The sequence below is a fragment of the Glycine max genome, chromosome 5 (assembly GCF_000004515.6).
Source record: "Glycine max cultivar Williams 82 chromosome 5, Glycine_max_v4.0, whole genome shotgun sequence".
Lineage (NCBI taxonomy): Eukaryota > Viridiplantae > Streptophyta > Magnoliopsida > Fabales > Fabaceae > Glycine > Glycine max.
Genome location: NC_038241.2, coordinates 198,815 through 226,441, shown reverse-complemented (window position 1 = coordinate 226,441; position 27,627 = coordinate 198,815). Strand labels below are relative to the sequence as shown.

Genomic DNA, 27,627 nt, shown 5'->3' with positions numbered 1-27,627 from the left:
CTTGGGACACAAAAATTTTATTCCTAAAATATTCAATTTCCCAAATAGAAATTTGTGCTTCCTAGGTCCTTTATATCATATTATTTTTTTAATCAATCTATAGTTTTTAGAAATTCTTCAAGAGTTCTAATAATATTTATAATATCTACATAAACAACAATTATGAAAAATCTATTTTCATATTTTTTTTCTTCATGAAAATACATGGACAAATAGGATCATTTTTATATTCTTCCTTTAGGAAATACTCACTAAGTTTATTATACTACATGCGACTTGATTGATTTAGTCTATATGAAGTATTCTTCTTGAGAATATGTATTATTGAACAAATTATATTCTTTAGGGAGTTTTATGCAAATGGCATTATCAAGAGAGTTGTCATATAAGTTTAAACAACATCCATTAGATGTAAGTTAAGTCCTTCATGTGCTACTAGAGTGATTAAATATTAAAAGAACTCACATCCACTACAAGAATAAAAAAAATTCTTTCTTTTTTCATTTTTTTTGCACTATTTTATCACTTTTGATGAGATAGAATCAATCTTTTTTATTCTCATTTGTTAAAAATGAAAATTCTCCTTTTTTTTCAGTTTTTGTATTGTTTTCCCACTTATAGTAAGGAAAAAAATCTTCAATTCTTTTATAAGGTCTTCAAGACCTTTTACAAATATATTTTTAAATTTTTTTTATTTGATAGTGTCTTCAAGACACATTATTTCTAAATAAAGTTCACATTTAAGTGAACAATATAAACCATACATATCATAATTATGAATAATATGATTAGGGAGACAAGAAGAGTCTTACCTTAAAATGTGAACTCAAAAGAATATGACTTTCTCTTGTGTAAGATCAAATTATAATAAAATTCATAGGTCTCAAACATTATGACATTATTTTCTCACTGATGAAAATTATTCTTATTTTTACTTTTTTATTATTTTCTCATTTCAGGTGAGGAAAATATTCTAATTTATTTTTGTCTATGATAGAACCTTCAAGACTCTCAATGATTAAATTCACTATTATGTAAATTCAACATAAATATTCTATCAAACTCATAGTATGAATAACAAAATTAGAGAAGAAAAAAAAATCTTACATTAAAATATAAATTTAAAAGAATAATTTTCTCCAACTAATTTCCTTTATATGACATTTTGTTGAAAGTTGCAATACCAATTGTCGAAACCAGTGGAAAAAGACAATTATGTTGATAAGATGTTAAATAAAATATATTTTGAAGTTGAAAAGTAAATAAAAAAGTAAATAAAAAATATAAGAGTACAGAGAAAATATAAATTATTTATATTTTTCTAATATGAGTAGCCTATTTATGAATATAAAAGATAAATATAAATAAAAATATTATAAAAGATAATATAAAAATATGTACGACCACAAATATATTATTCATAATAGGTAAATATTCATATTTAAATGTTCTTGCAGAAATTCCAAAATAACATAGAAAAGGATGCTAATGCACTAAAATATTTTTTTGGGGGAATGAGTACATTAACTACCTACACCATAAAATTTGAATAAAAAAGGAGTAGCTTCTTTGTTTTAATAAGTTTGATTAAAAGATATTATAATAATAATCTATCATTTAATTTAAAATAATTTTTATTTTCTCTCTCATCAACATTAAATATTTTTATCTCTCTTCTTTTACCTATAATAATTTTTCAATTCCTCCCTCCTCTCACAAGAGCCTATTTAATATTTTGAAAAGTAAAAATTCCACTGAATACATTTTTTGGAATCTGGACTTTTTTTCTTCATCCCACCAACTTCAATAAAGTAATAAGTATAATAAATACTAATATGAGAGAAATAAAGAGAAAAATAAAAAATTATAATGAATTGAAATAATACATAAATAATAACTCACCATAAAAAAGCTTGGTGGCACAAGTTGTCAACTTGGAACCCGTACTACGGTACTGTGGTAGGTTGAGGCCGCAGGGCTACGGATACTTTGAATTTACTTCACTTTTTTTTTTTTGTTTTAAATTTTAATTATTGCTGTGTTAATGTTAAGGTTATTTTCTCTTAATTGATGTAGATAGGATTTCATGTATTCTCTCTCTCTCTTTTATCATTATACATTTTTTTATTGTTTGGTTTATGCGTTGAAATATATCCACTAACTTTTCCTATTTATTGTCTTATCATTTTTTAAAAAAAATTGATAAAAGAAATGATTTGCTGAAATTTTACGTGCATCCTAGCCTTTTCTTAATTAATCTCAGGTTTTTGTTTTGGACATCTGAATTTTGATAACCAAATGATTTTGAACATTAAAAAAATAAAATTGTAACACCGGTTCCTAACAACACACATTTTCAACATTGAAAATACATTTTTTTTATAAGGAAATCGATGTGGATAACATGACATGTAAATATCTTAAATGTGTTGTCTACAACAATTTAGTATAAAATTGATGTAAATATCAAGATTCTACAATGTTTTGAAAATCATCGTTGAAAGCGGTGAAATTTTTACTACACTCGATTCAATGACAGTTGATAAAAATCATCGTTGAAAGACTTGCAAAATTGACACTGAAAGTCTTTGTGTAATAGTGCATTTTTATTTGTTAATTTGCCTAAAATACATTTCCAACTAATATTGTACAACAAAATTAAAGAACTTAATTTAGGTGTACGTCTCATTAATTTTGTAGTTTTAATTTGAATTAATTATCAATATTTGGTCATCAAATTATTCTAAATGGTTTAATTTGATCCCCTATATTTTTTAAAAGGTTTAATTTAGTTGTTAAATTCTTAAAAATGAATTAATTTAATTCTCAAAATTTTAAAAACTTGAGAACAAAAATCAACCATTTAAAAGAATTTGGAGATCAAATTAATTTATTTTAAAAACTTGAGGATCAAATTGAATCTTTTAAAAATTTGGAGATCAAATTAAATCATTTAAAATAATTTGGGGACTAAATTGATAATTAAACATTTTAATTTATAACCTTTTAGTAGTTGTAGTAGCTTGGCGTTATTAATAGCTTTTAATAAATTACCCAACACACACACGCTTTAATATATTTTTATAAAAGTATATGTCTTTTTTAAAAGTGATAATTGAACAATGCTTATTGGTCATTTCAAATATTTTTTTGTTTTGGAATTGCTAATAGTTAGTATGGGAGGATAGAAATGAGAAAATGAATAAGAAATAGTATTACACGCAGAAGTTTTTTTTTATTAATGTTTAATTATCTGTCTTAATTTAAAATATTCTGTCTCTTTTTGATAATCTAGTTGTATTAGAAAAAAGAGTCATAGTTTTTTTTTTTTTTGGAAATTGGTTACTATGGGATGATAAAAATTAGAAAAGAATTAAGAAATATTACACGCAACATTCTTTATTAATGTTTAATCTCACTGTTATCTGCCTTAATTTATTAAAATCGCGGTGTTGAAACATATTATGTTAAAATAAAACCATTTGTCAACTAATGAAAAGTTTTTTTTATATTTATTTTATTCTAACCTTTCTGAAATTGACATATTCTTCATTTAATCAAATGCATAATTTATTGTGAAATAATATTTAAAACTAATTTTGTAATTTATGTTTAATTTTATTGATAAAACAATTCTATTAATGAAATATTTCATCAATTCAAAATATTCCTTTTATATACATTCTTCATATTATTATTGCTAGTAGTAAAATATTATTATTATTATTATTATTTGTGGAGGTGCCGGTGATCTGTATCCTCCTCGTCTAGGTGGGTATTTTATAAAATCATTTGTGAATTACAGATATTTATTTAATTATCTATTTATTACACGAACTATATATTTATCATTTTGGTACATGAATGATGAATGCTGTAAGAAGTTAGCAAAAACTCAATGTTGACTAGCCACATCATTTATTCGATCCACAAATAGTATTTAAACTAAATTTAAGAATTAGTTTTTGTACACATTATACGAAAGGCCTTTTATGGCATGTATTTACTTCAGTTTTTAAAGAACCTAATGTAGATGATGAAACCGGTGGCATTTTTAGTTGTTTACGGGTTAACTAAACCACAATTGACATCCATCCTACAATCCAAGAGTTAAATCGGTGACATTCTTTAAAATTAAGTATAAGTATACTACACCGTTTAAGAATAATTGATATAGCATAGCCAATTCCACATCGATTCAAATTATAATCAATATGAAATATGTTATTTTACATATATTCGTTTAAAATAGAATCGATGTAGAATTACTTTTAGTCTCTTATAAATTTAAATGTCTTTTTGTTATAGTTTTGTTAGTCATTATATTCTTTTGTTCTCCTCCTTCAAAATTCAATTGTGACACCATTGTCATCCATATAATTTTCATCGTTATCATTGTCGTCACCATCACATCATGCCACCATCACCACCATCTCAATCCATGTCATTTTCTTTTGACCTCTCTCTCGTTGCTCCTCCTAAATTCTAAAAATCCTATCACGATACCATTGTTAGCGTTATGTATGTTGTTAGTTAAAAATCAAGAATTGGAAATAGTCCAAAAATAAGAAAAACTTGGGCATATATACTTTTCTTTTTGGAGACCATATTTATTTTTTCACTATAGGCCTATTAGAGGCAATCCAGCTTGAGATGGATAGGATTACTACTATTAATGAAAAAATTGTATTAACGTGATTATATATTTAGGATTCAAATTCGAGATCATTGATCAAGTTGAATAATTTTATGTCAGTTGATCGACACGCTTAATAATTAAAACCTGAACATATTTCATATTCGTATGAGTTCTTGAGTTTTTTTTTTTTTGAAAAAAGTTCATTTTGATCCAAACTTTTAGTGTGACACTAATTTAAAGATATTATATGGGTCTAAAAATATTTTTTAATTATTCAAATAAAGGTTTTTTTTAGTTCAGCTTCAAAAGTGTTACCCCCGATGGCTTATTCGAAAGAAAAATATTGATTTTTTTTCTTCATAAAGTACCATATATGTTATTTGGGCCCATGCATTTTCATTTAGAAATTATATGCTCTTAAGATTGCATTTGATCATGATCATTAACTGTATGATTATTGAAATACTAAAGGAATATTTTTACTATCAAGCACCTGGATGAAATAATAGAATTGTTTGTTCTTAATTGATGGTGTTAAATTTGAGTCTTAAATATACGGAGAGTTTTAGTTCTGAATAGAACGCATTTTCTGTAAAGAATACTTGTACGTGATTTCTAAAGAAAATGGATTATTTCCTATTTATTTTCTCAAGCCAAATGCATTTATACATCGTTAGATTATCTAATACATGCATACGAGACACGCACATTGGCTTCTACACATTTTTGTAATAATTTTGAGATCCGAATTCTCACGTCAAATTAAATTTCTCTTTTTGCTATCTGTACCTTTAAACCATCCTTCATAAGAAGAACAATTGAAGGGCTTGGGGTAGCAACATGATCCACCACTCGAACACGATACTTGTGCAAAATAGCAGCTGCCACCATCTTCATTTGAATGAAGGATATTTCTTTCCCTAAGCAAGTCCTAGGTCCTGCATTAAAAGCAATGAATTTGTAAGATGGTACATAAACAATACCTCCTTTCTCTGAGATCCACCTCTCTGGTTTGAACTCCAAACAATCTTTTCCCCATGTTTCTTCAGATCTTCCCATTGCATACAAAATAAATAATATCTTTGTACCGGAATTAACACGATGACCACTAGGAAGCATATCAGCTTTAATTGCTTGCTTGGTCTCGAAAGGTATAGGAGGAAATAGCCTCAATGCTTCACATATAGCACCATGCAGATAAACCAGCCTTTTCACTTCCTCCACGCTTAAAACCCCCAGCGTCTTTTCTTTGGTCCCAAGTTTTTCTTTCATCTCTTCAAGAATCTTGGCTTCAACTGAGGGGTTTGTGGCAACAAGCCAAAAGAACCACGTGAGAGCTGAAGTTATGGTATCTCTTCCAGCCACAAATAGATTGAACACAGCATCCCTTAGAAATTTATCGTCATGTGCTGTTTCTTCTCTCATCAAAGCTGTTAAAAAGTCAACATGATGAGCTTCACCCATTTCATTTTCGTTGTACTTGCTTAGCTTCTCTCTCTTAGATGCTATGCATGCATGTATGAATTGATCAAGGGTTTTACATGCTTCTGTCATCTTCTTCTCTTGACCAATTTGAAGCCATCTCTGGATCTTCCAAACACACCTAGGCAGTACATGTCTGTAGAATATGGACTCTTCTACTTCATTAAAAGCCTTCTCAATGGCAACTTCAGAAAAATCAATGGAAAGACAATTAGGGTCATTTCCAAGAACTATAGAACATATGTTATCGAAGGTGAAGCGATTGAAGACATCTTGAAGATCCACCACTCTTCCTTGTTGCTGTACATGATCCAATATTGGAAGAAGACCATTATGCACCTTGTTGTGAATGGTTTTCGCTACAAAAACCTCGAAGCTTTTCTGTTTGAAGAGAGAATGGAAGAGATCCCTGCTGTACTTCCATGCTTCAGAATCAGCGGCGAAAATCCCGTCTCCGAAGGCCTGAAAAATGTGACGAAACTCGGGTCCCTTGACGTAGTTGTGGAAATTCTTGCTCAGCATGTGGTGGACGTTGATGGGGTCGCAAGTGACCAAATAGTCCATGTTGGTAAACCAAGGTCCAATGAACTCACCAGTGCCACCATGTCGTTGCAACACCTGAGTTGAATAATCATGGGCACGCCATAAATTGAAGAGTAATTGTGGTAGCATGCCAATGATAGGGTATTCTGTCAAAATGGGGTGTTTGCAACATCGTCTCCTATGGAAGAAGTATTGGAAGAAGAGGATTGCTGCAATTATTGCTGCTGCATAGCCAAACATGGTTGCAATGAAATAAAACAAAAAGCAAATATTTTGTTGGTGATCTCTATCCTATACTCCTCATCTGTGGGTATGTCTTCTTATATAAAATCAAATGTGAATGGCCGAAGGCAGATTTCTACTTAATTATCTATTTATTACATGAACTATATATGTTCTTTTTGGTAAATGAATGATGGGTGTTTAAAAAGTTAGCTAAAAGACGTTGCTGAGTAGCTATGCCATTTATTCCACAAATTAGGTTTTGTACTCTTGTCGTTAGAGTAATAGATGTGAAAATATAAAAACTGTTGTTTATATAAACAATAGTTTTTTTTATAAAATAATTATTTTTTAATTTAATAGATAATTAGTAAATAAATGTTTGAACACTTGAAATTAAATACCTTTCTAAAAAATATCCATTTTATTTATATTCATAAATAGTTACATATTTTACTTAAATTAAAATATTCAATGTTTACAATATAACTAAATATTTTTCTAAATTGATGTATCCAATGATCTAATTTTTAATTTGATTTCAAATATTTAATACACACTTGATTTAAAAATTATCAATTTATAAGTAATTAAAATTTTAAAAGTTTCATAATAATATAATTATATAAAAATATCTATATTAAAAATACAATTAATTGTTGTTTTATATCAAAAATAAATATTTTATATTTATTTAAATTCAGAGATTCACCTAAAAAAAATTAATTAAGCAGTTAAAGTTGTTGAAAATGTAATTGTTAAGATCCTACCAAAAACCGTAATATTTAAGATTGTATTTAAAAGTAAAGGAAATTACACTCATACTCCTAAGCTTTTAAAAAATTTCACATGACACTATTTTTTTTTTCTTCTTACACTTACTCCCTTTTATATATGTATGAAAATAATACACTTGGATTTTTTTTATATATTTAAAAATACTATATTGACATTTCCTCATATGTTGCACTTACCCCTCTACGTAGGAATAGGAATAGGCCCAGTTTTTTAATATTATGATCTAACCTATATTAAATTCAGGCTTGACTAGACTTTTTTCAAAAATAGACCAAGTTATATTTTGTAAAAGCCTATTCAATTAAAAACGTCACTTGTTCTTTAAAAAGTCTTTGCCTAACAGGCTGACCTATTTAAGTACATATATATTATAATCATTTTTAGTATTATTATTATATTTAAATTGTTGTAATGTATTAAATTCATATATTTTTTTATCTTTCAAAAATATTACAAATATTGAACTACATAAAGAATTAAACTTGTAAGTTTATTGAGTGATACATTTATATTTTAATTAGAAGACTTATTATTAGAATAATAGGTTTTTTAATTAAGTTATCTTAAAGACAATAATTTTATATCATATTAGCATTTTAGACCATTTTCACATTTATTTCATGCTTTGAGTAATGACAATTTTGAATTTTATAAATTATAATTTGGTTCATGGGCATAGAATTTTTCTCAATGATTATAAGTCTACTGTTCAATGAAAATAAAAATTAGATTTATATAAAAATTTTAATGTAAAATAGACCTTTAAGTAGATTAACATGTCAAGTTAAACTTTTAAATAGGTTAAGTTAGACTTAAATGACAAATAATAGACTAGACTCAGATTTTGAATTTTTTTAATAAGCTGGGCCTATTTAACCAAAGCCTTATTAAGTTTAGTCTATTCTCGATCACCCCTACCTCTACTAGGGAGGGAGGTGACTATAATGATTAAAAAATAAGAAGTATTTTTGTAATTACACAAAATCTTAAAGGTGATTATTGTAATTTACTCTTAAAAATATGTATATATATAATTTATTTGTATATAAACATGTAAAAATATTTGTTTCCTTGAGTCTTCAATCCTCCTATTTTCTATTATATTGATTTTCATTTCAATATTAATTTTTCGTGAAATGGAGAAATTGACTCTCCTCACATGTATCATATATTTGGTATATCTTTTTTATTTTTAATATCTGAACAATTTAACAAGTTATAACTTAATATCATAAACCAATTTTAAAATATATATTATTTCTTTTTAAAAAATCAAATATATTCCTAATATGCATATACTTTTATGCTTTTAGTATTAATTAAATGGTTTAACAAACTTTAATTGAATATATATCATAAATCAATTTCAAAATTGGTATATATATATATATATATATATATATATATATATATATATATATATATAAAAGAAGGGTCAAATTATTTTAAGAGTAATTTTAAAGAATTATTTCTTTTTCTAGCCTTACCTTGTTCTTTAATTACTTTGTAACACATTCTTTGGAACAAACAAATTTCTTTAAACAAATCACCTCCTCGTGGATTTTACATTGAGTTGAGCGATGCACGACGAATCCAACATTGTGTGCATATCTCGTGTAAAAATTTTCACCATCTGTTAATGCAACAAATAGTTGTCCCACCTTTATTTTTAATTTTTCATCACAATGATACCCATTCATTTATCTATATAAGAGAACAACGTACAATATTAAAATATTTCATTCACTTACAAAAGTAACAAATAGAAAAACACAGAAACTTAATAGTCAAAGTAAATAATTCATTCACTTGTGGAATGAAAATGTCTTCTGTGTACCAAGTTCAAGTTCACCGTCACAATTATCACTCAAACTTCAAAATAAAGAGAGGAAAAAGAACATATATATCTATCCAAATTAACATATAAAAACACGAAATTGAGAATTGAAATAATGTAATTATCATGGCACCAATTAGACTAGCAATCGATTTTGGAATTGACACGCAGTGTAGGGAAGAGAGCCTCTTGTTTCAGAAGATACCTTAATTAGACTACAATATTGGCAACGTGAGAAGAGAACGTGAATTGAGAGAAGCAGAGTGTAGGCAAACGTGAAGAAAAAACAAGACGGCACGTGTCTTTTTAATTGGATTCCTTGATTGTCAAATTTAATTCAATGGTTATTATTTGATATATTCTGATGTAAGGAGTTTTCATACAGAAATCATAATATATATATATATATATATATATATATATATATATATATATATATATATATATATATATATATATATGATTTATTAACTTATACTTGTTTTTTTAACAAGAGTGATAACAACTACAACTAATATTAAAATACATCCGGGTGTAGCTTTTTAAAGTATTATTCTTAAAAAATAAGTAAATATATATTAGTAAATGTGATTTGTTAGGTACATCCACTTATTTCTGAAGAGAAATATATTAGCAAGCTATAGTTATAATTTTTCTTAAAATACATTCAAAGTATAGACTGTCAACATACTGCTTGTAAGAATAAGTGAGTATATATTAGTAAATTTTTCTCTCAAACATTTTTAACATTGATTTTTCAAAAAAATCAATGTCAAAATGTTCCACTTAAATTTTAAAATGTCACCGTATTTATTTCAATATTATTTTTGAGAAAACCAATATTGATTAGACGATGTTAAAACCTTTTTTATAAGAGTGATCTCATTTCTTTTTATCTTTTCCTTCTTATTATATCATAAAAGCTATTATACATATATTTTGTTTTCTCTCATGTAGGATAACATATCAAAATGTCTATATGAAACATTTTTCTTTTATATATAGTATGTATATATGCACCCATCCCCATTTAACTAAATTTTCCAAGTACTCGGTCTTTTCCCCATCTCTATTAAATAGATATTTACTCTATCCATTGAGGACATTTTTTACGGATATCCATATAGAGTAAGTTTAGGTAGAAATGTCATGCCTAGGAACATTTTTCTCATCAACTACTAACTGTTCGTTCTTTTATTTTTTATTTTTATCTAAGTAGACACACGTCTATTATAATAAAGTGATTGAAACAATAGAGTTTATTTCCAATTTATTTATGAAGCAAAATGCATCTAATTGTACATTGCTAGGTTTGCTAACACAAAGACAAGACTGTAAAGACACATTGGCTTCAACACTCTTTTGCACTTTTGATACCAGAATTCTCACGTCAAACTAAATTTCTCTTTTCGTTATCTTTACCTTCAAACCATCCTTCATAAGAAGAACAATTGAAAGGCTTGGGGTAGCAACGTAACCTTCCACCACTTGGACACGGTAATTGCTCAAAATAGCAGCTGCCACCATCTTCATTTGAAAGAAGGACAAATCTTTACCCAAGCAAGTCCTAGGTCCTGCATTAAAAGCAATGAATTTGTAAGATGGCACATAAACAATACTTCTTTTCTCTGAGATCCACCTCTCTGGTTTGAATTCCAAACAATCTTTCCCCCATGTTTCTTCAAATCTTCCCATTGCATACAAAGAAAATAATATCATTGTTCTGGAATTAACACTATGGCCACTAGGAAGCACATCAGCTTTAATTGCTAGCTTGCGCTCAAAAGGTATAGGAGGAAAAAGCCTCAATGCTTCACATATAGCACCATGCAGATAAACTAACTTTTTCACCTCCTCCACCGTTAAAACCCCAAGCATCTTCTCATTGGTTTCAAACTGTTCTTTTATCTCTTCCAGAATCTTGGCTTCTACTAAGGGGTTTGTAGCAACAAGCCAAAAGAACCACGTGAGAGCTGAAGTTATGGTATCTCTTCCAGCCACAAATAGATTAAACACAGAATCCCTTAGAAATCCATCGTCATGTGCTTTTCCTTCTCTCATCAAAGCTGTTAACAAGTCTTTATGAGCTTCACCCATTTCATTTTCTTTGTACTTGTTTAGCTCTTCTCTCTTAGATGCTATACATGCATGTATGAATTGATTAAGTGTTTTGCATGCTTCTGTCATCTTCTTCTCTTGACCAATTTGAAGCCATTTCTGGAGCTTCCAAAAGCATATTGGCACTATTTGTCTGTAGAATATGGACTCTTCCGCTTGGTTAAAAGCCTTCTCAATTTCAACTTCGGGAAAATCAATTGAAAGGCAACTAGGGTCATATCCAAGAACCATAGAACATATGTTATCGAAGGTGAAGCGATTGAAGACATCTTGAAGATCCACCACCCTCCCTTGTTGCTGTAGATTATCCAACATTGGAAGGAGGGTATTCTGCACCTTGTTGTGAATGGTTTTCTCCAGAAACACCTCAAAGCTTCTGTGTTTGAAGAGAGAATGGAAGAGATTCCTGTTGTATTTCCAAGCCTCGGAATCAGCGGTGAAAATCCCATCTCCGAAGGCTTGAAAAATCTCGCGGAACACGGGTCCCTTGACGTAGTTGGGGAAGCTCTTGCTCATGACATGGTGCACGTTGATGGGGTCACCAGTGACCAAACAGTTCATTTTGGTAAACCAAGGTCCAGTGAACTCAGCGGTGCCCCCACGTTGTTTCAACACCTGAGTTGAATAATCATGGGCTCGCCACAAATTGAAGAGTAATTGTGGCAGCATGCCAAGGATGGGAAAGTCAGTGAAGAGAGGGTGTCTGCAACATTGTCTCCGATGGAAGAAGTATAAGAAGCAGAAGAATGCTGCAATTATTGCTGCCTCATAAGCAAGCATGGCCATCCTAAATCAACAAAACAAAACAGAAGCGTTTGTGTCGGTGATCTGTGCTCTGTCCTCTCCTCGTATTGGATATGTTCCTCTTATAAAAGGTTTGAGTCCTGAGTTTTGGACACCTCAAAGATACAAATGCTGCATTGACACCAAAAATTATTAGGTGGTCCTATATTTCATAGGAAAATGTTTAGTGGACATTGAATATTCATTTCTAACGGTTAGAAAGAAAAAAAAAATTAATAAGATTTATGATGTAATGAAAAAAAATAAAAAATATTAATAAAATATTTAAAAATATAAATCATACTTGTATTATTATTCTTTTTTTTTATTTTATATGTTTATTATTATGACTCATTTCCGACATAATACATATTTGAATCTTATGATTCACTAAAAAGAATTAATACTATTTAACTATGTTTCAAATCAAATGATCAGTGACTTTGATGATTGAGAACTACTTAATGAGTTTTTGAGTGAGATCCTTCACTTTTTATCTCTATTCTAAACACCTCTTGAATGTCTATATATTTCCTAAAAAACACGAGGAAAAAGAGTGGCGGACCAATCCCTAATAGGTGAGGTCATGTGACGAAATGAAAGAAAAAATAAAAGAAATAACTTGGAGTTGAGTGTATGATCATATGTCTAGGTATCATCATTCAAAATATTATTATAAGGAAGTTGTCCAACTTATTATAAAATAAAGACAATCATATTTGAACATTGTATTTTTAATTATAAACGCATATCAATACTTTTTTTTTGTGTTTTATCTCTTTCTTCTTGTCACGTATCATTTATCATACTTATGTATCATTTATCATAGATATAAAAAAATAACAACAAATTGTTAGTTGTTAATTTTTTGTTAGTGAAAGAATTTGAACCTACAATTTTTTCATGTATCGTTTCTTCTTCTTTCTCCACCAAATTAATCTTATAAATTCATTATAAAATAAATATTTGGATGTCTTAATATATTTATTCTAAATAAACATGAAATTAAACAATTTGATAATAAATTATTGATGTACTATCTTTTGTAAGATGATTAATAATTTCTTGATTGCAGGATAAGACTGTTTAACTACATTTTTATTTGGAATAAGTTAAACAATCTTATAAATATAGTATTTTCTAGCATTTTAATTTATTTTCTTTCATTAATTATATTTATACATCAATTCTCTTTTCTATTCCATTTTTATCATATCAGTTTCTCTCTCTTAATTTTTTTCCCCTTTTAACTATGTTTGATAAAATTGGCTTAAAAGATAATTGAAAACTAAGAAATGATTAAAAGCTGAAAAAACTAGCTGGTTGGTGAAAGTTGGAACAGAAACTGAATAACTAATTTATTAAATTATGTGTTCAGTAAAATTAGTTATTCAAATAGTTAAAAAATATAAAATGACATAAATAATAAAATCATAATAAAAGAATAATCAGGAAATTTGATAAATATATTAAGGATAAAAATATAAAAAATTAAAAGTTATAAACTAACATTTTAAATAAAAGTTTCTAAAAAAACTTATTTATGAAACCGTTGAACAAATTTTTTAACTAGTAAAAAAAACTAAAAACTAACTAAAATATATCACGCAACATAATTTTTCTCTCTTTTATGCACTCCAATTCTAGAAAAAATATAGTGGAATTGAAGTTTTTTTTTTTGTTTTTTTTCTTATTACAATATTTATTTATTGCATCTATTATTTTCTATTTTTTTCTTTAGTTTTTCTTTCTACCACTCAAATCTATTCCAAAACCAAATAATCTATAACATTTTTCCTAAATTCAAATGGGAATGCCAGATATTTACTTATTTTTATACCTGAACTTAAACGCCATGTATACGTAGTAGATAGGTGCATTTACAGAAACTTTCAAACAGCTCGCCCATATATAGTCGCTTTCAACATGAACAGGTTGGGTTCCATTTGGAATTCAAGTTGGGAGAGTGGGAGAAAGTGTAATGATATTGTGATAACATATAATAAAGAGAAAAACAGAATAAAATAAAATAACATGAAAGGAAAATAAATAAATATGTAGCAATAATAGCTCACCATGAAAATGAGAAACTTCTTGATATGGCACAGCTTGGAACCCGTACTGGTAGGTTTGTAAGGCCCCAGCTACTTTGATTGGCAATTTGGCATATATAGGATCGATTTCATGTGGTCTATCATGTTACTTGTCAATGTTACTATACATTATTTTTATTCTTTGGTCTCTGTGTTCAAAATAGTTCAGTACGTTTTTCTATTGATTATCTAATCAAAGTTTTAGAAAAGAAATTTAAATAATGAAACTATTTACTTAAGCTGTTAGTTTTTTTTTTAGGGGATAAATTGTGAGTTTATTGTAAAGTAAAATAATTTTATGTTATTACATTTAGTTTTATTTATATGACACGCACTAAACTCTAAATTTATTAAAAACTACACTCCACCCCATATGTATAACAAATGGTACCAGTTTTTTTTAATAAATCATTTTAATTATATATTGTCACTATTTTTTTTATAAAAAATAAAATTAAAAAATTTAATATAGTTATAATGTCTTATTTAAAATCCTTTCAAATATCAATCTTGTTTTGGTGTTGAGAAATAAGAAAGACAAACTAACCAAAAGGCTGAATGCATGTGTGTTTAATTTGGATTTCCGTCAAAAACTTTCTATACAAAAGTTTACATGTTTCAAAGCAATAAAAGTAGAAGTAACTGATCCCGTGTAAGAACGTAAGTTACATTCAACGTAACTTTACCCTAAACAATCACAAGAAAAAAGCTCCAAAACATAAGTAGGAGCAGCCTTCAACAGCATATCAGAAGCTTGACCTCTTCATCACCATCCAGCAAGCATAGCTACACCATTAATCTCACACATGGCACAAGAGAAAAGATCGCACCAATTAATCCTTTTGAATCAGCAAAGATGATCATCTTTGATGATAAACCCGACCATTCCTCTCAAACAACGAGACCACATTCACAAGATAAGATATATTAGAATATATCAAAATATATTATTATTTATATAATAATAAATAACTACATTCAGAGCTCAGATTTGAACCTGAAGGCATTCAATTTCAAATATGACAGCTGTATCAAAGAATCATCAACATTTCCAAGTTCTAAACAGTAAATAAATACTTTGAATACTATGAATTAGTTACATTCTATAATTTCACATTTTATAGTTTTTAAACTTTAAAATCAATATAACTTTCAAAAACCACTATAACTCATGATTAAATTCCTTTTCATGATTTATTGTTATTTTATATTAATTTAAACTAATTTTGTATATTATATCATAATTACATCGTGTTGTATATTTTCTCAAAAAAACATTTGGCCATGTTGTCGTATTTAGTATTTACTATTATTGGTGTCCGTCTCCCATGTAAACTTGGTTATCTATTGGATAACTTGAGTGGTTATTCTCGATATGGTAAAGTCATGCATCCCAACATAACGTGGGGCACCGTTTGGCAGAGAATATTAACGCATTCGGGAGCGACAGCCAAAATTGATAGGCTCAAGTCATTCCGACATACTGTGGTCACCGTTAAATGCTATATATATGGTACAAACAATAATAAAGGATTATTTTCTCAAGCCAAATGCATCTTAACTATACTCAAATACACCTACGAAACACATTGCTTCTACACATTTTTGTACTTTTGAGATCCGAATTCTCACGTCAAAATTATATTTATTACCTTGAAACCATCTTTCATAAGAAACACAACCTTCCACCACTTGGACATGGTAATTGCACAAAATAACAGCTGCATGCCACCATCTTCATTTGAAAGAAGAACGTTACCTTGATAAATGGAACTATATATCTCTGTAGAACTCTTCTGCTTCGTTAAAAGCCTTCTCGATTGCAGCAAGTTACGATCATATACAAGAATAGAACATATGTTAATCGACAGGGAAGCGATTGAAGACATCTTGTAGATCTACCACCCTTCCTTGTTGGTGTAGTTGATTCATTGGCAGGAGGCTTTTCTGCACCATATTCTGAATGGTTTTCTCTATGAACATCTCGAATATAGATGAATTTAGGAATATATTTTATTTTATTTTAAATATTAAATATTTTTTTAAGTTTAGTAAAATATATAACTATTTCTCAATGAAATTAAAAATTGAATTTTCTTATATATAATTTAAATATTTAAACATGGTACCAAAATTAATTATGCATATATTTACTAACTACTACTAAATAAAAAACAATTAATATTATATACTGGTAATGTTGAAATTAATATTAGTATATATCAATATTGATAAATATAAATTAATAAATATAACTTAGTTTAAAATTGTAAAACCTTTCAAATTAATATCAATTTAAATTTATTAATATCAGCTTTAATAGTATTTGTATATATTATTTATTTAATATTAAAAAAACAACATCTTTGTAATATTTGACAGAATCAATTCGCAAAATTGATAATTGAGGATCCAAAATCACATAATTGCAAAAGGGGCCAAGAAGTACATGAAATTAAGCAATATCAGCATGTGTCAACAAAACTCTGAGGTGTCAAGTCATTCATACATCATTATCTAGAATTTTTATGTCAATAAATCTATTGAATAATTAACAAGTTAGAGGGACTAAAATTAAAATTCCACAAATATGATATAGGAGATCCAATTTGTGCCATTGGAAGTTAAGAAAGCAAAATTGTAAATTATGACAGCCTTTGAGACCAAAATGCAATAAAACCTTAAATATAATAAATATATATGCATATGTAAAGTTAACTTTGGTAAGGAAAGTTTTATTTAATGTATTTAATGATAGCAAATTGTCAAGAAAATTTTACATATTCTAAATTTATGGTTCTGGTGAATAGTTTAAAAAGTATGAGAATTGATTGAAAAATGTTTGAACCTTTAGTATTAAATTGTGGTAGCATTTGAATTTGAATTGCACATGTTTTGGGCTAGAATTGTGATATTGAATTATGGAAAATGAAAAATATTAGTGCTTCCATATTTTGTTAAAATATGTATGAGGAGGAATTGTTCATGTCATTATTGAAAAGATATTGGGAATTAATATGTTAAATATGAATTGTATTGAAAAAAAAATTAAGTTTCACTTTGGCTATAAATATTGTTAAAATATAATATATAAGTAAAGACAATTTTCATCTTAAGAGTTAGTTTTTGGATGTTGAGTCAAATTTAAATGCATATTCTAATATGGTATTGAAACCTATTCTAGATCCATTAAAATAGTCAATCACCATGTAATCCCCCCAAAAGCCCAAAAATGTTTGAACATGAAGGGATGTATTGAGAAAATTTCAAATTTTACATCAATTGAAGATAATGTCAAGATATGAAGATATGTAAATGGGGATAATCTTCACCTTATAAACTAATTTTTAGGGATTAAATTAGATCCAAATCCAGATTCTAATAATGTGTTTACTAGAGTGATTTTGAATTGTATACCTTGATCCCTCGAGGAGATATGGTAGTGGGAGCGGTGTTAGACCCATTATCATAGCTAAGTCTATGTGTAGGAATTATGATTATGTATTGATTCATTGAGCATGAACTTTAATCTATTGGCGTTAACTCAACCACCCTAAACACACAAGATAATTAATGAGTATAAAACGATTGAGAATTTCATCTATCCCAAATAAGGAATTCCTTACTTTTAAAGACGATTCTGACGTAAGCACTGTCTTTGAAAATGCGTTTTTTAAGACGGTGTTTATGTCAGCATCGTCTTTGAAGGTTGATTTTTTAAGGCATTGATCACGTATCGTCTTAGAACGCGAACTTTCAAAAATGATGGTTACGTCAGCAGCATTTTTGAAAGTTGATCCCTTTTTAAGATGGTGGTTTTTGATCCGTCGTTGAAAAGTTTAACTTTTCATGACGTCGGCTTCTACAACGGTCAACGACCGTCGTTGTATCCTGTTTTTGATTATCTTAGAAAAGCTTTTTTATAGTAGTGAAAAGAAAGAGAAAAGGACTTACCTTGATTATTTGAATAAGTTGAAGAAAAATTGAAGCTTAATTAGACCAATATTGGAAGTGTTGGCAAAATTCAGGGACTGCTAGAAACAGATTTGAGGAGAAATTTGGCAAGTAATTTGGTGTACAGTGACATATTGCATCTGGAAGCAGAGAAACAACAGTATATTCAATCACACTGCTGTAAACTCAAAATTATTTTTGGGGGAGGTTAAATTGTTCTCACGGAGTTGGCTTAATGGCAAGCTATCAGGTTTTGATTTCTCCTTTGTTCAATGGGCCTATAACCCGTCTGCTTGCATTCGAGGTGGATAGATACAATGATGAATGTGCACGTGATTTTGTGTTGGAGTTATTGGTTTTGTGGAATTCTATGGTGCTTATTAATTGGTATTTTATTTGTATCCTAGCTAGCTGGTTGGTTTTGGCCTGCTCGATCTCTTCATTTGGATATTATCCCATTAGGAGAACCAGGCTCGGCTACACATCATTTGTTGGGGTGGGGCGCCACATGTATCTTTTGATTATCTTGTATTTTGTCCTTGTAATATCATTTGATACTTCTGCTACCTTATTCAATTATAAATGCGTCTTTTTTGTCGACAAAATAAAATGCATCAAGCATAACCATAAACACTTAATTGCATTATACCACCCAATTATCATTATTTTATAAATTTATTACTCAAGTATTTTTTTTTTATTTTTTTTTTTGCATTTTAACATCATGTTTTCTATTTTTTCTGCAGTTTTCCTATTAAATGTAAGAAATGCCACCGTGTTCCTAAAAAAACAACATCGTTTTGTTAGTTATATGAAAATAAAATGTATGAACATTGAAAATTTGAAAGGTAAAATATTATGCATGAAAATTAAAAGCACGATGGTAAAATACGTGGGAAAATTCAGATGATAAAATTTACAAAAAGATAATATATAATTGAGTGGTAAAATATACAATTAAGTCAAAAAAATTATTTTCTTAGTTTTTACAACCTAATTAAAATCATCAAACATTACATATTATAAATTTCTCGAAAAACACGAACATATTTATATAAACAAATTACTCCCTCTTAGAGTTAGAGGGGATTTCTATTGAGTTCACAGGCTTAAACACAAAAAATAAAATAAAAAATGTCAAGTTTGAACAGGTTGTACGTTGTAACATCAAACCTAACAAACGAATCCAAACAAAAATATTTTGCTTGGATCAGCCTGATCCAATTTCACGAATTATCTGAACTTCTCGAGGAAGCTAGCCAAATGGAAGCATAGAACTCTTTTTATGACGGGTAGGGTATGCTTAACTAATTTCATATTTTTTCTTTACTTATCTTTTATTTATCTTTCTTCAAAATGTCAAAAGAAGTAGCAAAAAAATCACTTGCCTTCAAAGAAGGTTCTTTTGGAGTGTGAGGATAGAAATATGAAAATTTGTTGGACTAGTTGGAAATCTATGTGCATGCCTAAGAGTATGGGGTCTAGGCATAAAATACATTAGTTTGTTTAATGTTGCACTCCTTACTAAATGGAAATGAGCCTTACTTGTTCCATGAGGCAGTCTCTTTGGACTGAAATTTTTAATATCAAAATATGGGGGACTAAGAAAGCATAAAAATAGGTGTTAGATATTATCTTACTTTTTTTTACAGTAACATACTTATCTCACTTTGTATTTTATGACAATCACATTATACATTTTGTTTCTTAAATGTGATATATATATATATATATATATATATATATATATATATATATATATATATATATGTGGCACAATTTAAAAGGATTTCAAAGTTATTTTAGGTATTGTATATTCCATTGAAAGCATTCACGAGACCTCAGTTTAATCTCACAGGGTTGAGTTTCATATATCTTCCAAGAGCATTGATTATCACCAACACAACATAAATCTCGGTCTTGTACATAAATATCAAAATAATGTACTGCTCCAACCCACGCAAAGCGACAAAAGTACAATGTTGTATTTTGCAGGAAACTAGTTCAAATACTAAAACTATATGTTTCACCAACATTCAGTTTATGATAACCGAGATCATTATGCCTGTCTTTGCAATGAACACCCAGGTACTTCCTAGTTAAGAAGTTGCTTATTTGAATGGTAACTTTGCAAGGCAAAAATCCGTCTTTTACTTTGGAAGGTAAAACCCCACTCTCACTACCCTTCAACTTCAAAGAAACAAGTATCGTCAATAACAGAGAGCACTAACGTACTTTTGGAGATTGCAACCATCATTCTCAATATAGCTCGATACAACAACTTCAAAATATGAGTTTCTTGATATATGAAGTTGTGTATGCCTAGAATGTGCACGTGCCAAAATGAATTTACTAAGAATCATTTATTTCTATTTAATAATTTTGTATTTATTTCATAAATGGATATTAAGGGAGAGGTATTGGATTAGAATTTTAAAAGACTTTTATTTTATAAAAAAAAGTTTTGAGGTATTCAATCATGATTTTTAAATAGTATAAATAAATCCATTGTTATTCAATTAAAATTTTTAAGATTTTATATGGAAGACAAAAAAATTGCATGACATTCAATTATAATTTTTCTATAACTTACAAAAAGTCTCTTAGCATTAAAAAATATACAAATTTGGATGGATTGTTTTTTAAAAAGAATTTCAATGAATTTCATTAGACTCTTTACCGTAAAACATCTATCAAACAATCTCAGTCAAATCTTTGAGATTTTGTTAGACTTTTTTTTATATTGGTTATCAGACTTTTTTTACTCTTATCACACATGTCCTCTTATCTCTTTAATATTTTTTTCAAGATGCATGTATCATATATATTTATTTTATTCTTTTGGAATAAAAAAATGTTAAATATATTCCTTTCCTATGTACTTTTTCTTTTTTTAAAAATTAAATTAATATTTATCTTATGTGTTAAGACTAATCATGTTTTACTTATGTTAATTATGTTTATCACCTGCTCGACACACTTTGTCTCTATAACTATCTTCCTTAATTTTATCATCTATGTAATTCATCCTCTTATCAATTTTTCACCTTTACTACACCGTTCTAGTATATATTTATTTTTCACCCCATTTAAACCTGACATTAGATTTATTATGAAATAATTGTAATAATTAAAAAAAATCAAAAAACCAACGTATAATTTTAAATCTATTATTCAAATCCAAAAGTGAGAATAAAAATATGTTATTGCAAGAAAAACTAGTATAGGAGGATACCAAGTTAAAATCAATATAACTATTAAAAGAATTAAAAAAATTATATTGGTTTTACTTTTTTTTATCCAAACCTAACATTTTTTATTAATTTTTTCAGTAACTCTTATAATTTTGAACGTATTTTTAAAAATTTAACTATTCCTTTCAAATCTTATAAATTTATAAAAAAAATTTCAAATCCTTTATATTCTTATATTCTTATGATATAAATCCAATAAAGTTCAAACTATCATAAAAATCTTGTAAAAAAATTTGATAAATTATAATATTCCTATATAATCTTTAAAATTTGTAAGATTTTTTTATGCTAAAATAGTCTTTTAAAATCCTAATTTAATACATCCTTAAATATTTTTTTAAAAATAGGATATTAAATGTTGTTTTTTCTAAAATAAGATGTATATTAAATGTTCTGTGTTCAACTGCTTTTATTGCACAGTTAATGAATAGCATAATAATTTCTTAAAATTTTTAAAATAGTTGTTCTTTTAACGTGAGCTTATAATTTGGCTCTTTTTTTTTTCTTTAACTCATGGATAACTGTGTTGCATTTATTGTACATTAATTTGTTAATTTAAAATTTCATAGGACATTTGTTTAACATTTGCAAAAAGATCTTATGCAGTTTGTTCAAAAATGCATGAAATCTCAGCCTTAGTTAACTTTAATAATTAATATAATTAATTTATACGGTATAAAATTATATATAAATGACAACATTTGTAAATTGGGCATGTATTCTCTCGTTGATCATTTGAACCAAAGGTCTTGTCTCATAAATTATCTATTGAAGATTAAAATAATAATTTTTAAAGCAGGTTTTTAACTAATATGTGATTTTATTAGTTTACACGTAATATAATTAATTTTTATACTTTAAATTATTTAAAATATACCTTAAATATTATAAAAAATAATAAAATTATATTCTTATTTACAATATAATTGTAAAAAAGTTTTTTTTTCCAATATATTAGACAGGACCTTAATTTTCAATCATATAAAAGTTTCAATTATATACCTTGTTTTTTATAAAAGTGTTTTCATTTAATTTTTCCAAAAATTAAAATATACAAATTGATTTTAAGTTAAATTATATTTTTATTCTATTTTTATAGATAGATGACACATTGTTATGTACCTTTCAAATAAATAAACCACATCTCTTTCAATTCCAATTGATTAATTCAATGCCTAGACTACAAAAAGTGCCACAGAACAAATTTCTTTTGCAGATAGTCAAAGTTTGATGCTTCATACTCTCACTGAGAACATGCCACATACATCACATGACTATTAGTACTCAAGTAGGCTATTGATCACATTTGCATTTGAGCAGATAACATGAGACAGTGTTGAGAGGAAGCACCGTGTGAGAACTGAATAAACGAGCTGTATGTTGGGCTTCGTTTCATGTTTTTGTTTGGACCAATTATTTGTTCTAAGTCTTTCTTGTGAAGCAGTGCTTACCACAATGCAATGTCGTCTTGCATTTACTGGGCTAGTCACTGTCCCATGCCTCATCTGTCTCTTTTGGTGTTCTCCTCTTAGTCTTAGGGATATCACTTTTGATCACATTATTACTATTTTGATTTGTAGGGTAGTCCCCAGTCTCCTCAGCATCTGAAGGCCACAGCCAGTTTTCTGAACTGCTGAATTCATCTACGGATTCAGAATCAATTTTGTTAACTGCATGCATCCCTCTCACACTGTTTGGTGCATCAAAACTATCGTGATATTGAGCAGAACCACCAACCTTACTCTCATGATCCCTCACACCACTCTTCTTGTTACTCATTGTTTGATGTGCATACTCATCATCACTGCTACTACTCCTGTAGTTACCACTGAACTTTCTCAAATGTCCTGAGTCATTATTCTCTTGCTCCTCATCCTCAGACTCCCACATTGCATTTTCAACATCACTGAGCATGCCTTCTGATTCGGAATCTTTTATGGCCATATTCCTCCTAAAGTTAGCTCCTGCATGTCTATTTGAACTTTCGTCATCTCTGGCCCGACCGATACCAGGATTATTCTGCTTCTCTCTTTTCCTCCTACTTTCCTTGAACTTACCTCTAGTTCCATCAGATTCATCAGAATTGCTGTCAAGATCACTAGCATCTGCAATATTATTGAAATGCCACTCCTCCTCCTCATCATCATCATCATCATCATTGTCAGAATGAGCATTCTCTTCATCATCACTATCGATAGCATGACGCTTAGGATGTGTAGTATTCCAAACCCTTGAGCCTCTAGCCTCAACATCATGGTCATCATTTCTAGAAGAATCTGATCTTCGGTATCTTCCACCAAATTCTTCTTTGTTCCAGTATCTAATTCTGCCAAACTCTTCTTTTTCTTTTGCCTCTTCAGCTTCATATTCTTTATCTGCCGCATCCTCTATCTCAGCAATGAACCGATCTAGCTCTTCCTGATCACTATCAGCTGTAGGCTCTGACTCTTCAAAACCTTCAGCAGGTTCTATTATTGACTGCTTGCCTTCACGGAAGACATAAGGGCTTCCTTCTTTCTGGTCGATGGCATTGAAGAATGTGGAAGCAACTCTCTGGATGCTGGCCATGGCAGCTGGATCCTCAGGATTTACTCCCATCCGCCGAAGCTGCTGTTCTATTTTCTTTATGTTTAGCTTCTGAGACTCAAGAGCTTGCTCAAATCTGGCCTTGAAAAGAGCCTGTATACATTGATGGCAACAAAGACATTACCTCCTCCAACACCAAGTTCTTTGTATAGTAGGTACATAACCAGGGACAGAAATGATGAATTTTCAAAGGGAAAAAAAAGAGGCAACAGATTTGAGCAGTCAAGCCTAACAATAGCTATATTTTCATATAAGTTGTCATGTATGCATAATCAATAAAATAAAAGCATTTCACTTTGGTTAGTCATTAACAAACAGTCTTCAACTTTCTTCCCTTGCATTCTTTTAGGGAGTGGAGTTTTTTGTATGTGAGGGGGTAATTTTACCAATACAGCTATAATAAACAGGCAAGTGTCATTATTTTTACATGATAATGAACAATATTGGCACATAAACTTCACAGCTCATAAAGAACAGTTAATCAATTCATACATGCATGTATAGCATCACCTCTGTTTAGATACAAGCAGAAGTGGCACAGTCAAATAAGGAATATAGCAATGCAAGCCTACCTTCCTCTTTGTAAGGGTGTTAATAGGTATCAAATTTTTGGGTTGGCGATAATTTCTGCCACGAAACATAATGATTGTTTTCACATTATGAACATTTATCACAATCCCACCACTCAATCTTGCAAGCATTGAAGCCATTTCTTTTATTTTTTCCTTGGGGAAGTTGTCACAACAAACTTGCACGGTCTCGTGAAACTTCCAATGGAGATGCATATTTTGAACAACTCCTCCAAAGACACCACGAACACCAACTGGGACATAGTTCTTATTCCTGAATCCAATTTTTTTATACGCCTGAAGCTGTTCAGGTGTTAAGAGTTCTGGATCATGTCGAGGAGGAGGCAGCTCCGGTAGCTCATACTTCTTGAGTTTCTGTAGAAGCAATGCCACTTTCTTCTTGGCCTGCAAAATTTGCAAGGTAGGGAAATAAGATTTAGTCAAATGTTCATATAACAAGCACTACAAGAACATTAAGCAAAAAATATATCAGCCATCAGGTAATACAAATGTGCAATCTGTTATCATGATTTGAAATTTTCCATTTTATGATTATCAGTATGCGCTAATAACTAAACAATCAAAGCCAGAGAATAAACCAAAATGAAACAAATTAAAGCTAATAGGAAATATTCAATGTCTTCAATGAAGAAACTAGAAGAATCTTAAGAATTACTCTCTCTCTCTCTCTCTCTCTTTCAAACATAAAGACAGTCCTCATCTATTATCAACAAACAAATTCTTACTTCCTTGATGTATCTCGGGTTCCATAATTTTCAACCAATCAACTGAATTTCATTACAAATATGTTATAAGCCAATTCTGTTTACCACTTTCACATAGAAGTAATGTACATGGATTATGTTCTTTAAAAAAACATACATTTTAGTATAGTCTAAAATATTTGGAATTAGAATACCTGACTATGAAGATGTCTATACACAGACTTACAAACCATATCATAAATTTGAACACACATCTCAGACACTTATCACACCACAAAACAACAGATGAACTGAAAACACGGTTCACAAATTGAACTCCAAAAACAATTAATAGAAGAACAGTTTGAGATCACACTCTTTTGAGATTGTAAATGAGCCTCTCCTCCTCAGTCATGAGTTTCTTCTTCAACTTTTTCGCTCTGCGAATCTCCCTTAAAGTCTTACCAGACTCTTTCTGCATTCGCCTTTCCACCTTGCTGCGCATGCTCCTACCTTTGGAAGTTGACATTGCCCGGGACAACGATCCATTCAAAAGATTCAACTGCTTAACATAACAATACAAACCAACTCTATGGTATGCCTCTTCAACTTTAACAGTGTTGCCGCACTCGGGTGTGAGACCTGAAGGTAGAACATTTCTGAACAAAAAATAAATCACAATAAACCCCTTTTCCTTAAAACATTGACACAACACACACCGAGTGATTGCTGATAAAATTGCATCAGTATACCAAAATAAATTAGAAAAGGATGAAATTGTTTCAGTGATTAATCAACATAAAAAAAGTTAGCAGGGAATGGATTAAAAACAAGAGCGACAATGATTGTTGGTGAGTGAAGTAAAGATGTGAACTTTGAAGTGAAAGAGTAAAAGGGGTTTAAGCAGAGAGATACTTGTCGAGATTGGATTGAAGTTGAAGCAGAGATGAGAGGGGCTTGAAGCAATGTCTAGGAAGATTTCTGGCAGCAAACATTGTTGCTTTCTGATTTTCTTTGGTCACACCAATCAGACACAAGTGGCGGGTTTGAAATGGGTTTTGGACTTTGGATTAATTGCCGTATTCGACTCATGGGCCCCACGCGCTCAGAATGGGACAGTTTGCAAACATTTTGATAGACCAAGAAGGAGGACTTCCAGTTATAGACATGAATACTACTCCTTGGAGTTACTTTTTGTTTGATTTTTGCAAAATATACTATTAGCAAGCGATAAAAATCTTTAAGTGTAACTAAGTCATAGATTAATCATTAAGTTACATAATCAATCTAAAGAATCCAACCTTATGGACTTTCTCAGGGTTTCACTAATCAAAGGTCTTAATTATAATAATTAAAAAAATGAATTTTTATAGTAAAATCAAAAAATAATATGGAATTTTATATTTCAAATAATCATACATTAGAAATAAAAGAAAAGTTAGTTACAAAATATTGACTGCTAAATTTTAAGAGAAATTATTGTGTTTATTTATAAATTGTATGGGTGTTGGAATAGTTGAATTAATTTTGGATCATGCCATTAAGGTTAACTTTATTAATAATTAATTTTTATTGAAAATTTTGGTTTAATTCTTATAATGGATCTTCTTTTTTTTAATCATGTTTTTTTTTTCATTCAGAATACTCAAAATCAAGACTTTACTTAAAATATTTGAATTTCATTCCACTCAACTCAACAATACATTGATCATCACACGTTAATTTCATCATTTATATTATTGAAAAAAAATAATTTCTAAAATTTGTATTATTAGTAAATTTAATGTATAAAATTATTGAATTGGTCAATTTAGCCCTTAATTTAACAATCACGAGTTTATTTGTTTCTTAAAAAATTAAATAATTATTCTCTGTACCAAACAAATTAACTAATCATTCTAAAGGATTAAAATAATTGGTAGTTGTTTTTTTATAGGAATAATTAGTAGTTGTTAAAGTTAAGGACTAAATTATTTTTCTGTTATGTTAAGAACACAATTGTTTAATAATTAGACTATTTATTTTTTCTCCAATATTAAGAATCA

The 27,627-nt window shown here is 28.9% G+C and overlaps 3 protein-coding genes and 1 long non-coding RNA gene across 4 annotated transcripts; all 4 read right to left on the bottom strand.

Annotated features, from left to right (window-relative positions):
* Positions 1 to 5,251: 5,251 nt before the first annotated feature.
* LOC100779065 (alkane hydroxylase MAH1) lies at positions 5,252 to 6,976 on the bottom strand. Its single transcript, XM_003525630.5, has one exon. The coding sequence runs from the start codon at positions 6,902 to 6,904 to the stop codon at positions 5,402 to 5,404; it is 1,503 nt and encodes a 500-aa protein (XP_003525678.1). The 5' UTR covers positions 6,905 to 6,976; the 3' UTR covers positions 5,252 to 5,401.
* A 3,904-nt stretch (positions 6,977 to 10,880) lies between these two features.
* Positions 10,881 to 12,466, bottom strand: LOC100779590 (alkane hydroxylase MAH1). Its single transcript, XM_003525631.4, has one exon. It carries the CDS (start codon positions 12,423 to 12,425, stop codon positions 10,917 to 10,919), a length of 1,509 nt encoding a protein of 502 aa, XP_003525679.1. The 5' UTR covers positions 12,426 to 12,466; the 3' UTR covers positions 10,881 to 10,916.
* A 3,508-nt stretch (positions 12,467 to 15,974) lies between these two features.
* LOC121174935 (uncharacterized) lies at positions 15,975 to 19,261 on the bottom strand. Its single transcript, XR_005891675.1, has 2 exons — positions 18,470 to 19,261; positions 15,975 to 16,474 (listed from the first exon to the last, which is right to left on the bottom strand). It is a non-coding gene; the product is annotated as an uncharacterized lncRNA (long non-coding RNA).
* Positions 19,262 to 22,813: 3,552 nt separating this feature from the next.
* Positions 22,814 to 26,657, bottom strand: LOC100780131 (CRM-domain containing factor CFM9, mitochondrial). Its single transcript, XM_003525632.5, has 4 exons — positions 26,498 to 26,657; positions 25,959 to 26,241; positions 24,882 to 25,283; positions 22,814 to 24,402 (listed from the first exon to the last, which is right to left on the bottom strand). Exons 1-4 carry the CDS (start codon positions 26,575 to 26,577, stop codon positions 23,206 to 23,208), a joined length of 1,962 nt encoding a protein of 653 aa, XP_003525680.1. The 5' UTR covers positions 26,578 to 26,657; the 3' UTR covers positions 22,814 to 23,205.
* Positions 26,658 to 27,627: the final 970 nt, after the last annotated feature.

Coding starts and splice junctions, on each gene's coding strand:
- LOC100779065 (XM_003525630.5), bottom strand. CDS start 6,904: ATGTTTGGCTATGCAGCAGCAATAATTGCAGCAATCCTCTTCTTCCAA.
- LOC100779590 (XM_003525631.4), bottom strand. CDS start 12,425: ATGGCCATGCTTGCTTATGAGGCAGCAATAATTGCAGCATTCTTCTGC.
- LOC100780131 (XM_003525632.5), bottom strand. CDS start 26,577: ATGTTTGCTGCCAGAAATCTTCCTAGACATTGCTTCAAGCCCCTCTCA. Junction 26,242..26,497: donor CTTCAATCCAATCTCGACAA/GTATCTCTCTGC, acceptor TTTTTTGTTCAG/AAATGTTCTACCTTCAGGTC. Junction 25,284..25,958: donor TCATTTACAATCTCAAAAGA/GTGTGATCTCAA, acceptor CAAATTTTGCAG/GCCAAGAAGAAAGTGGCATT.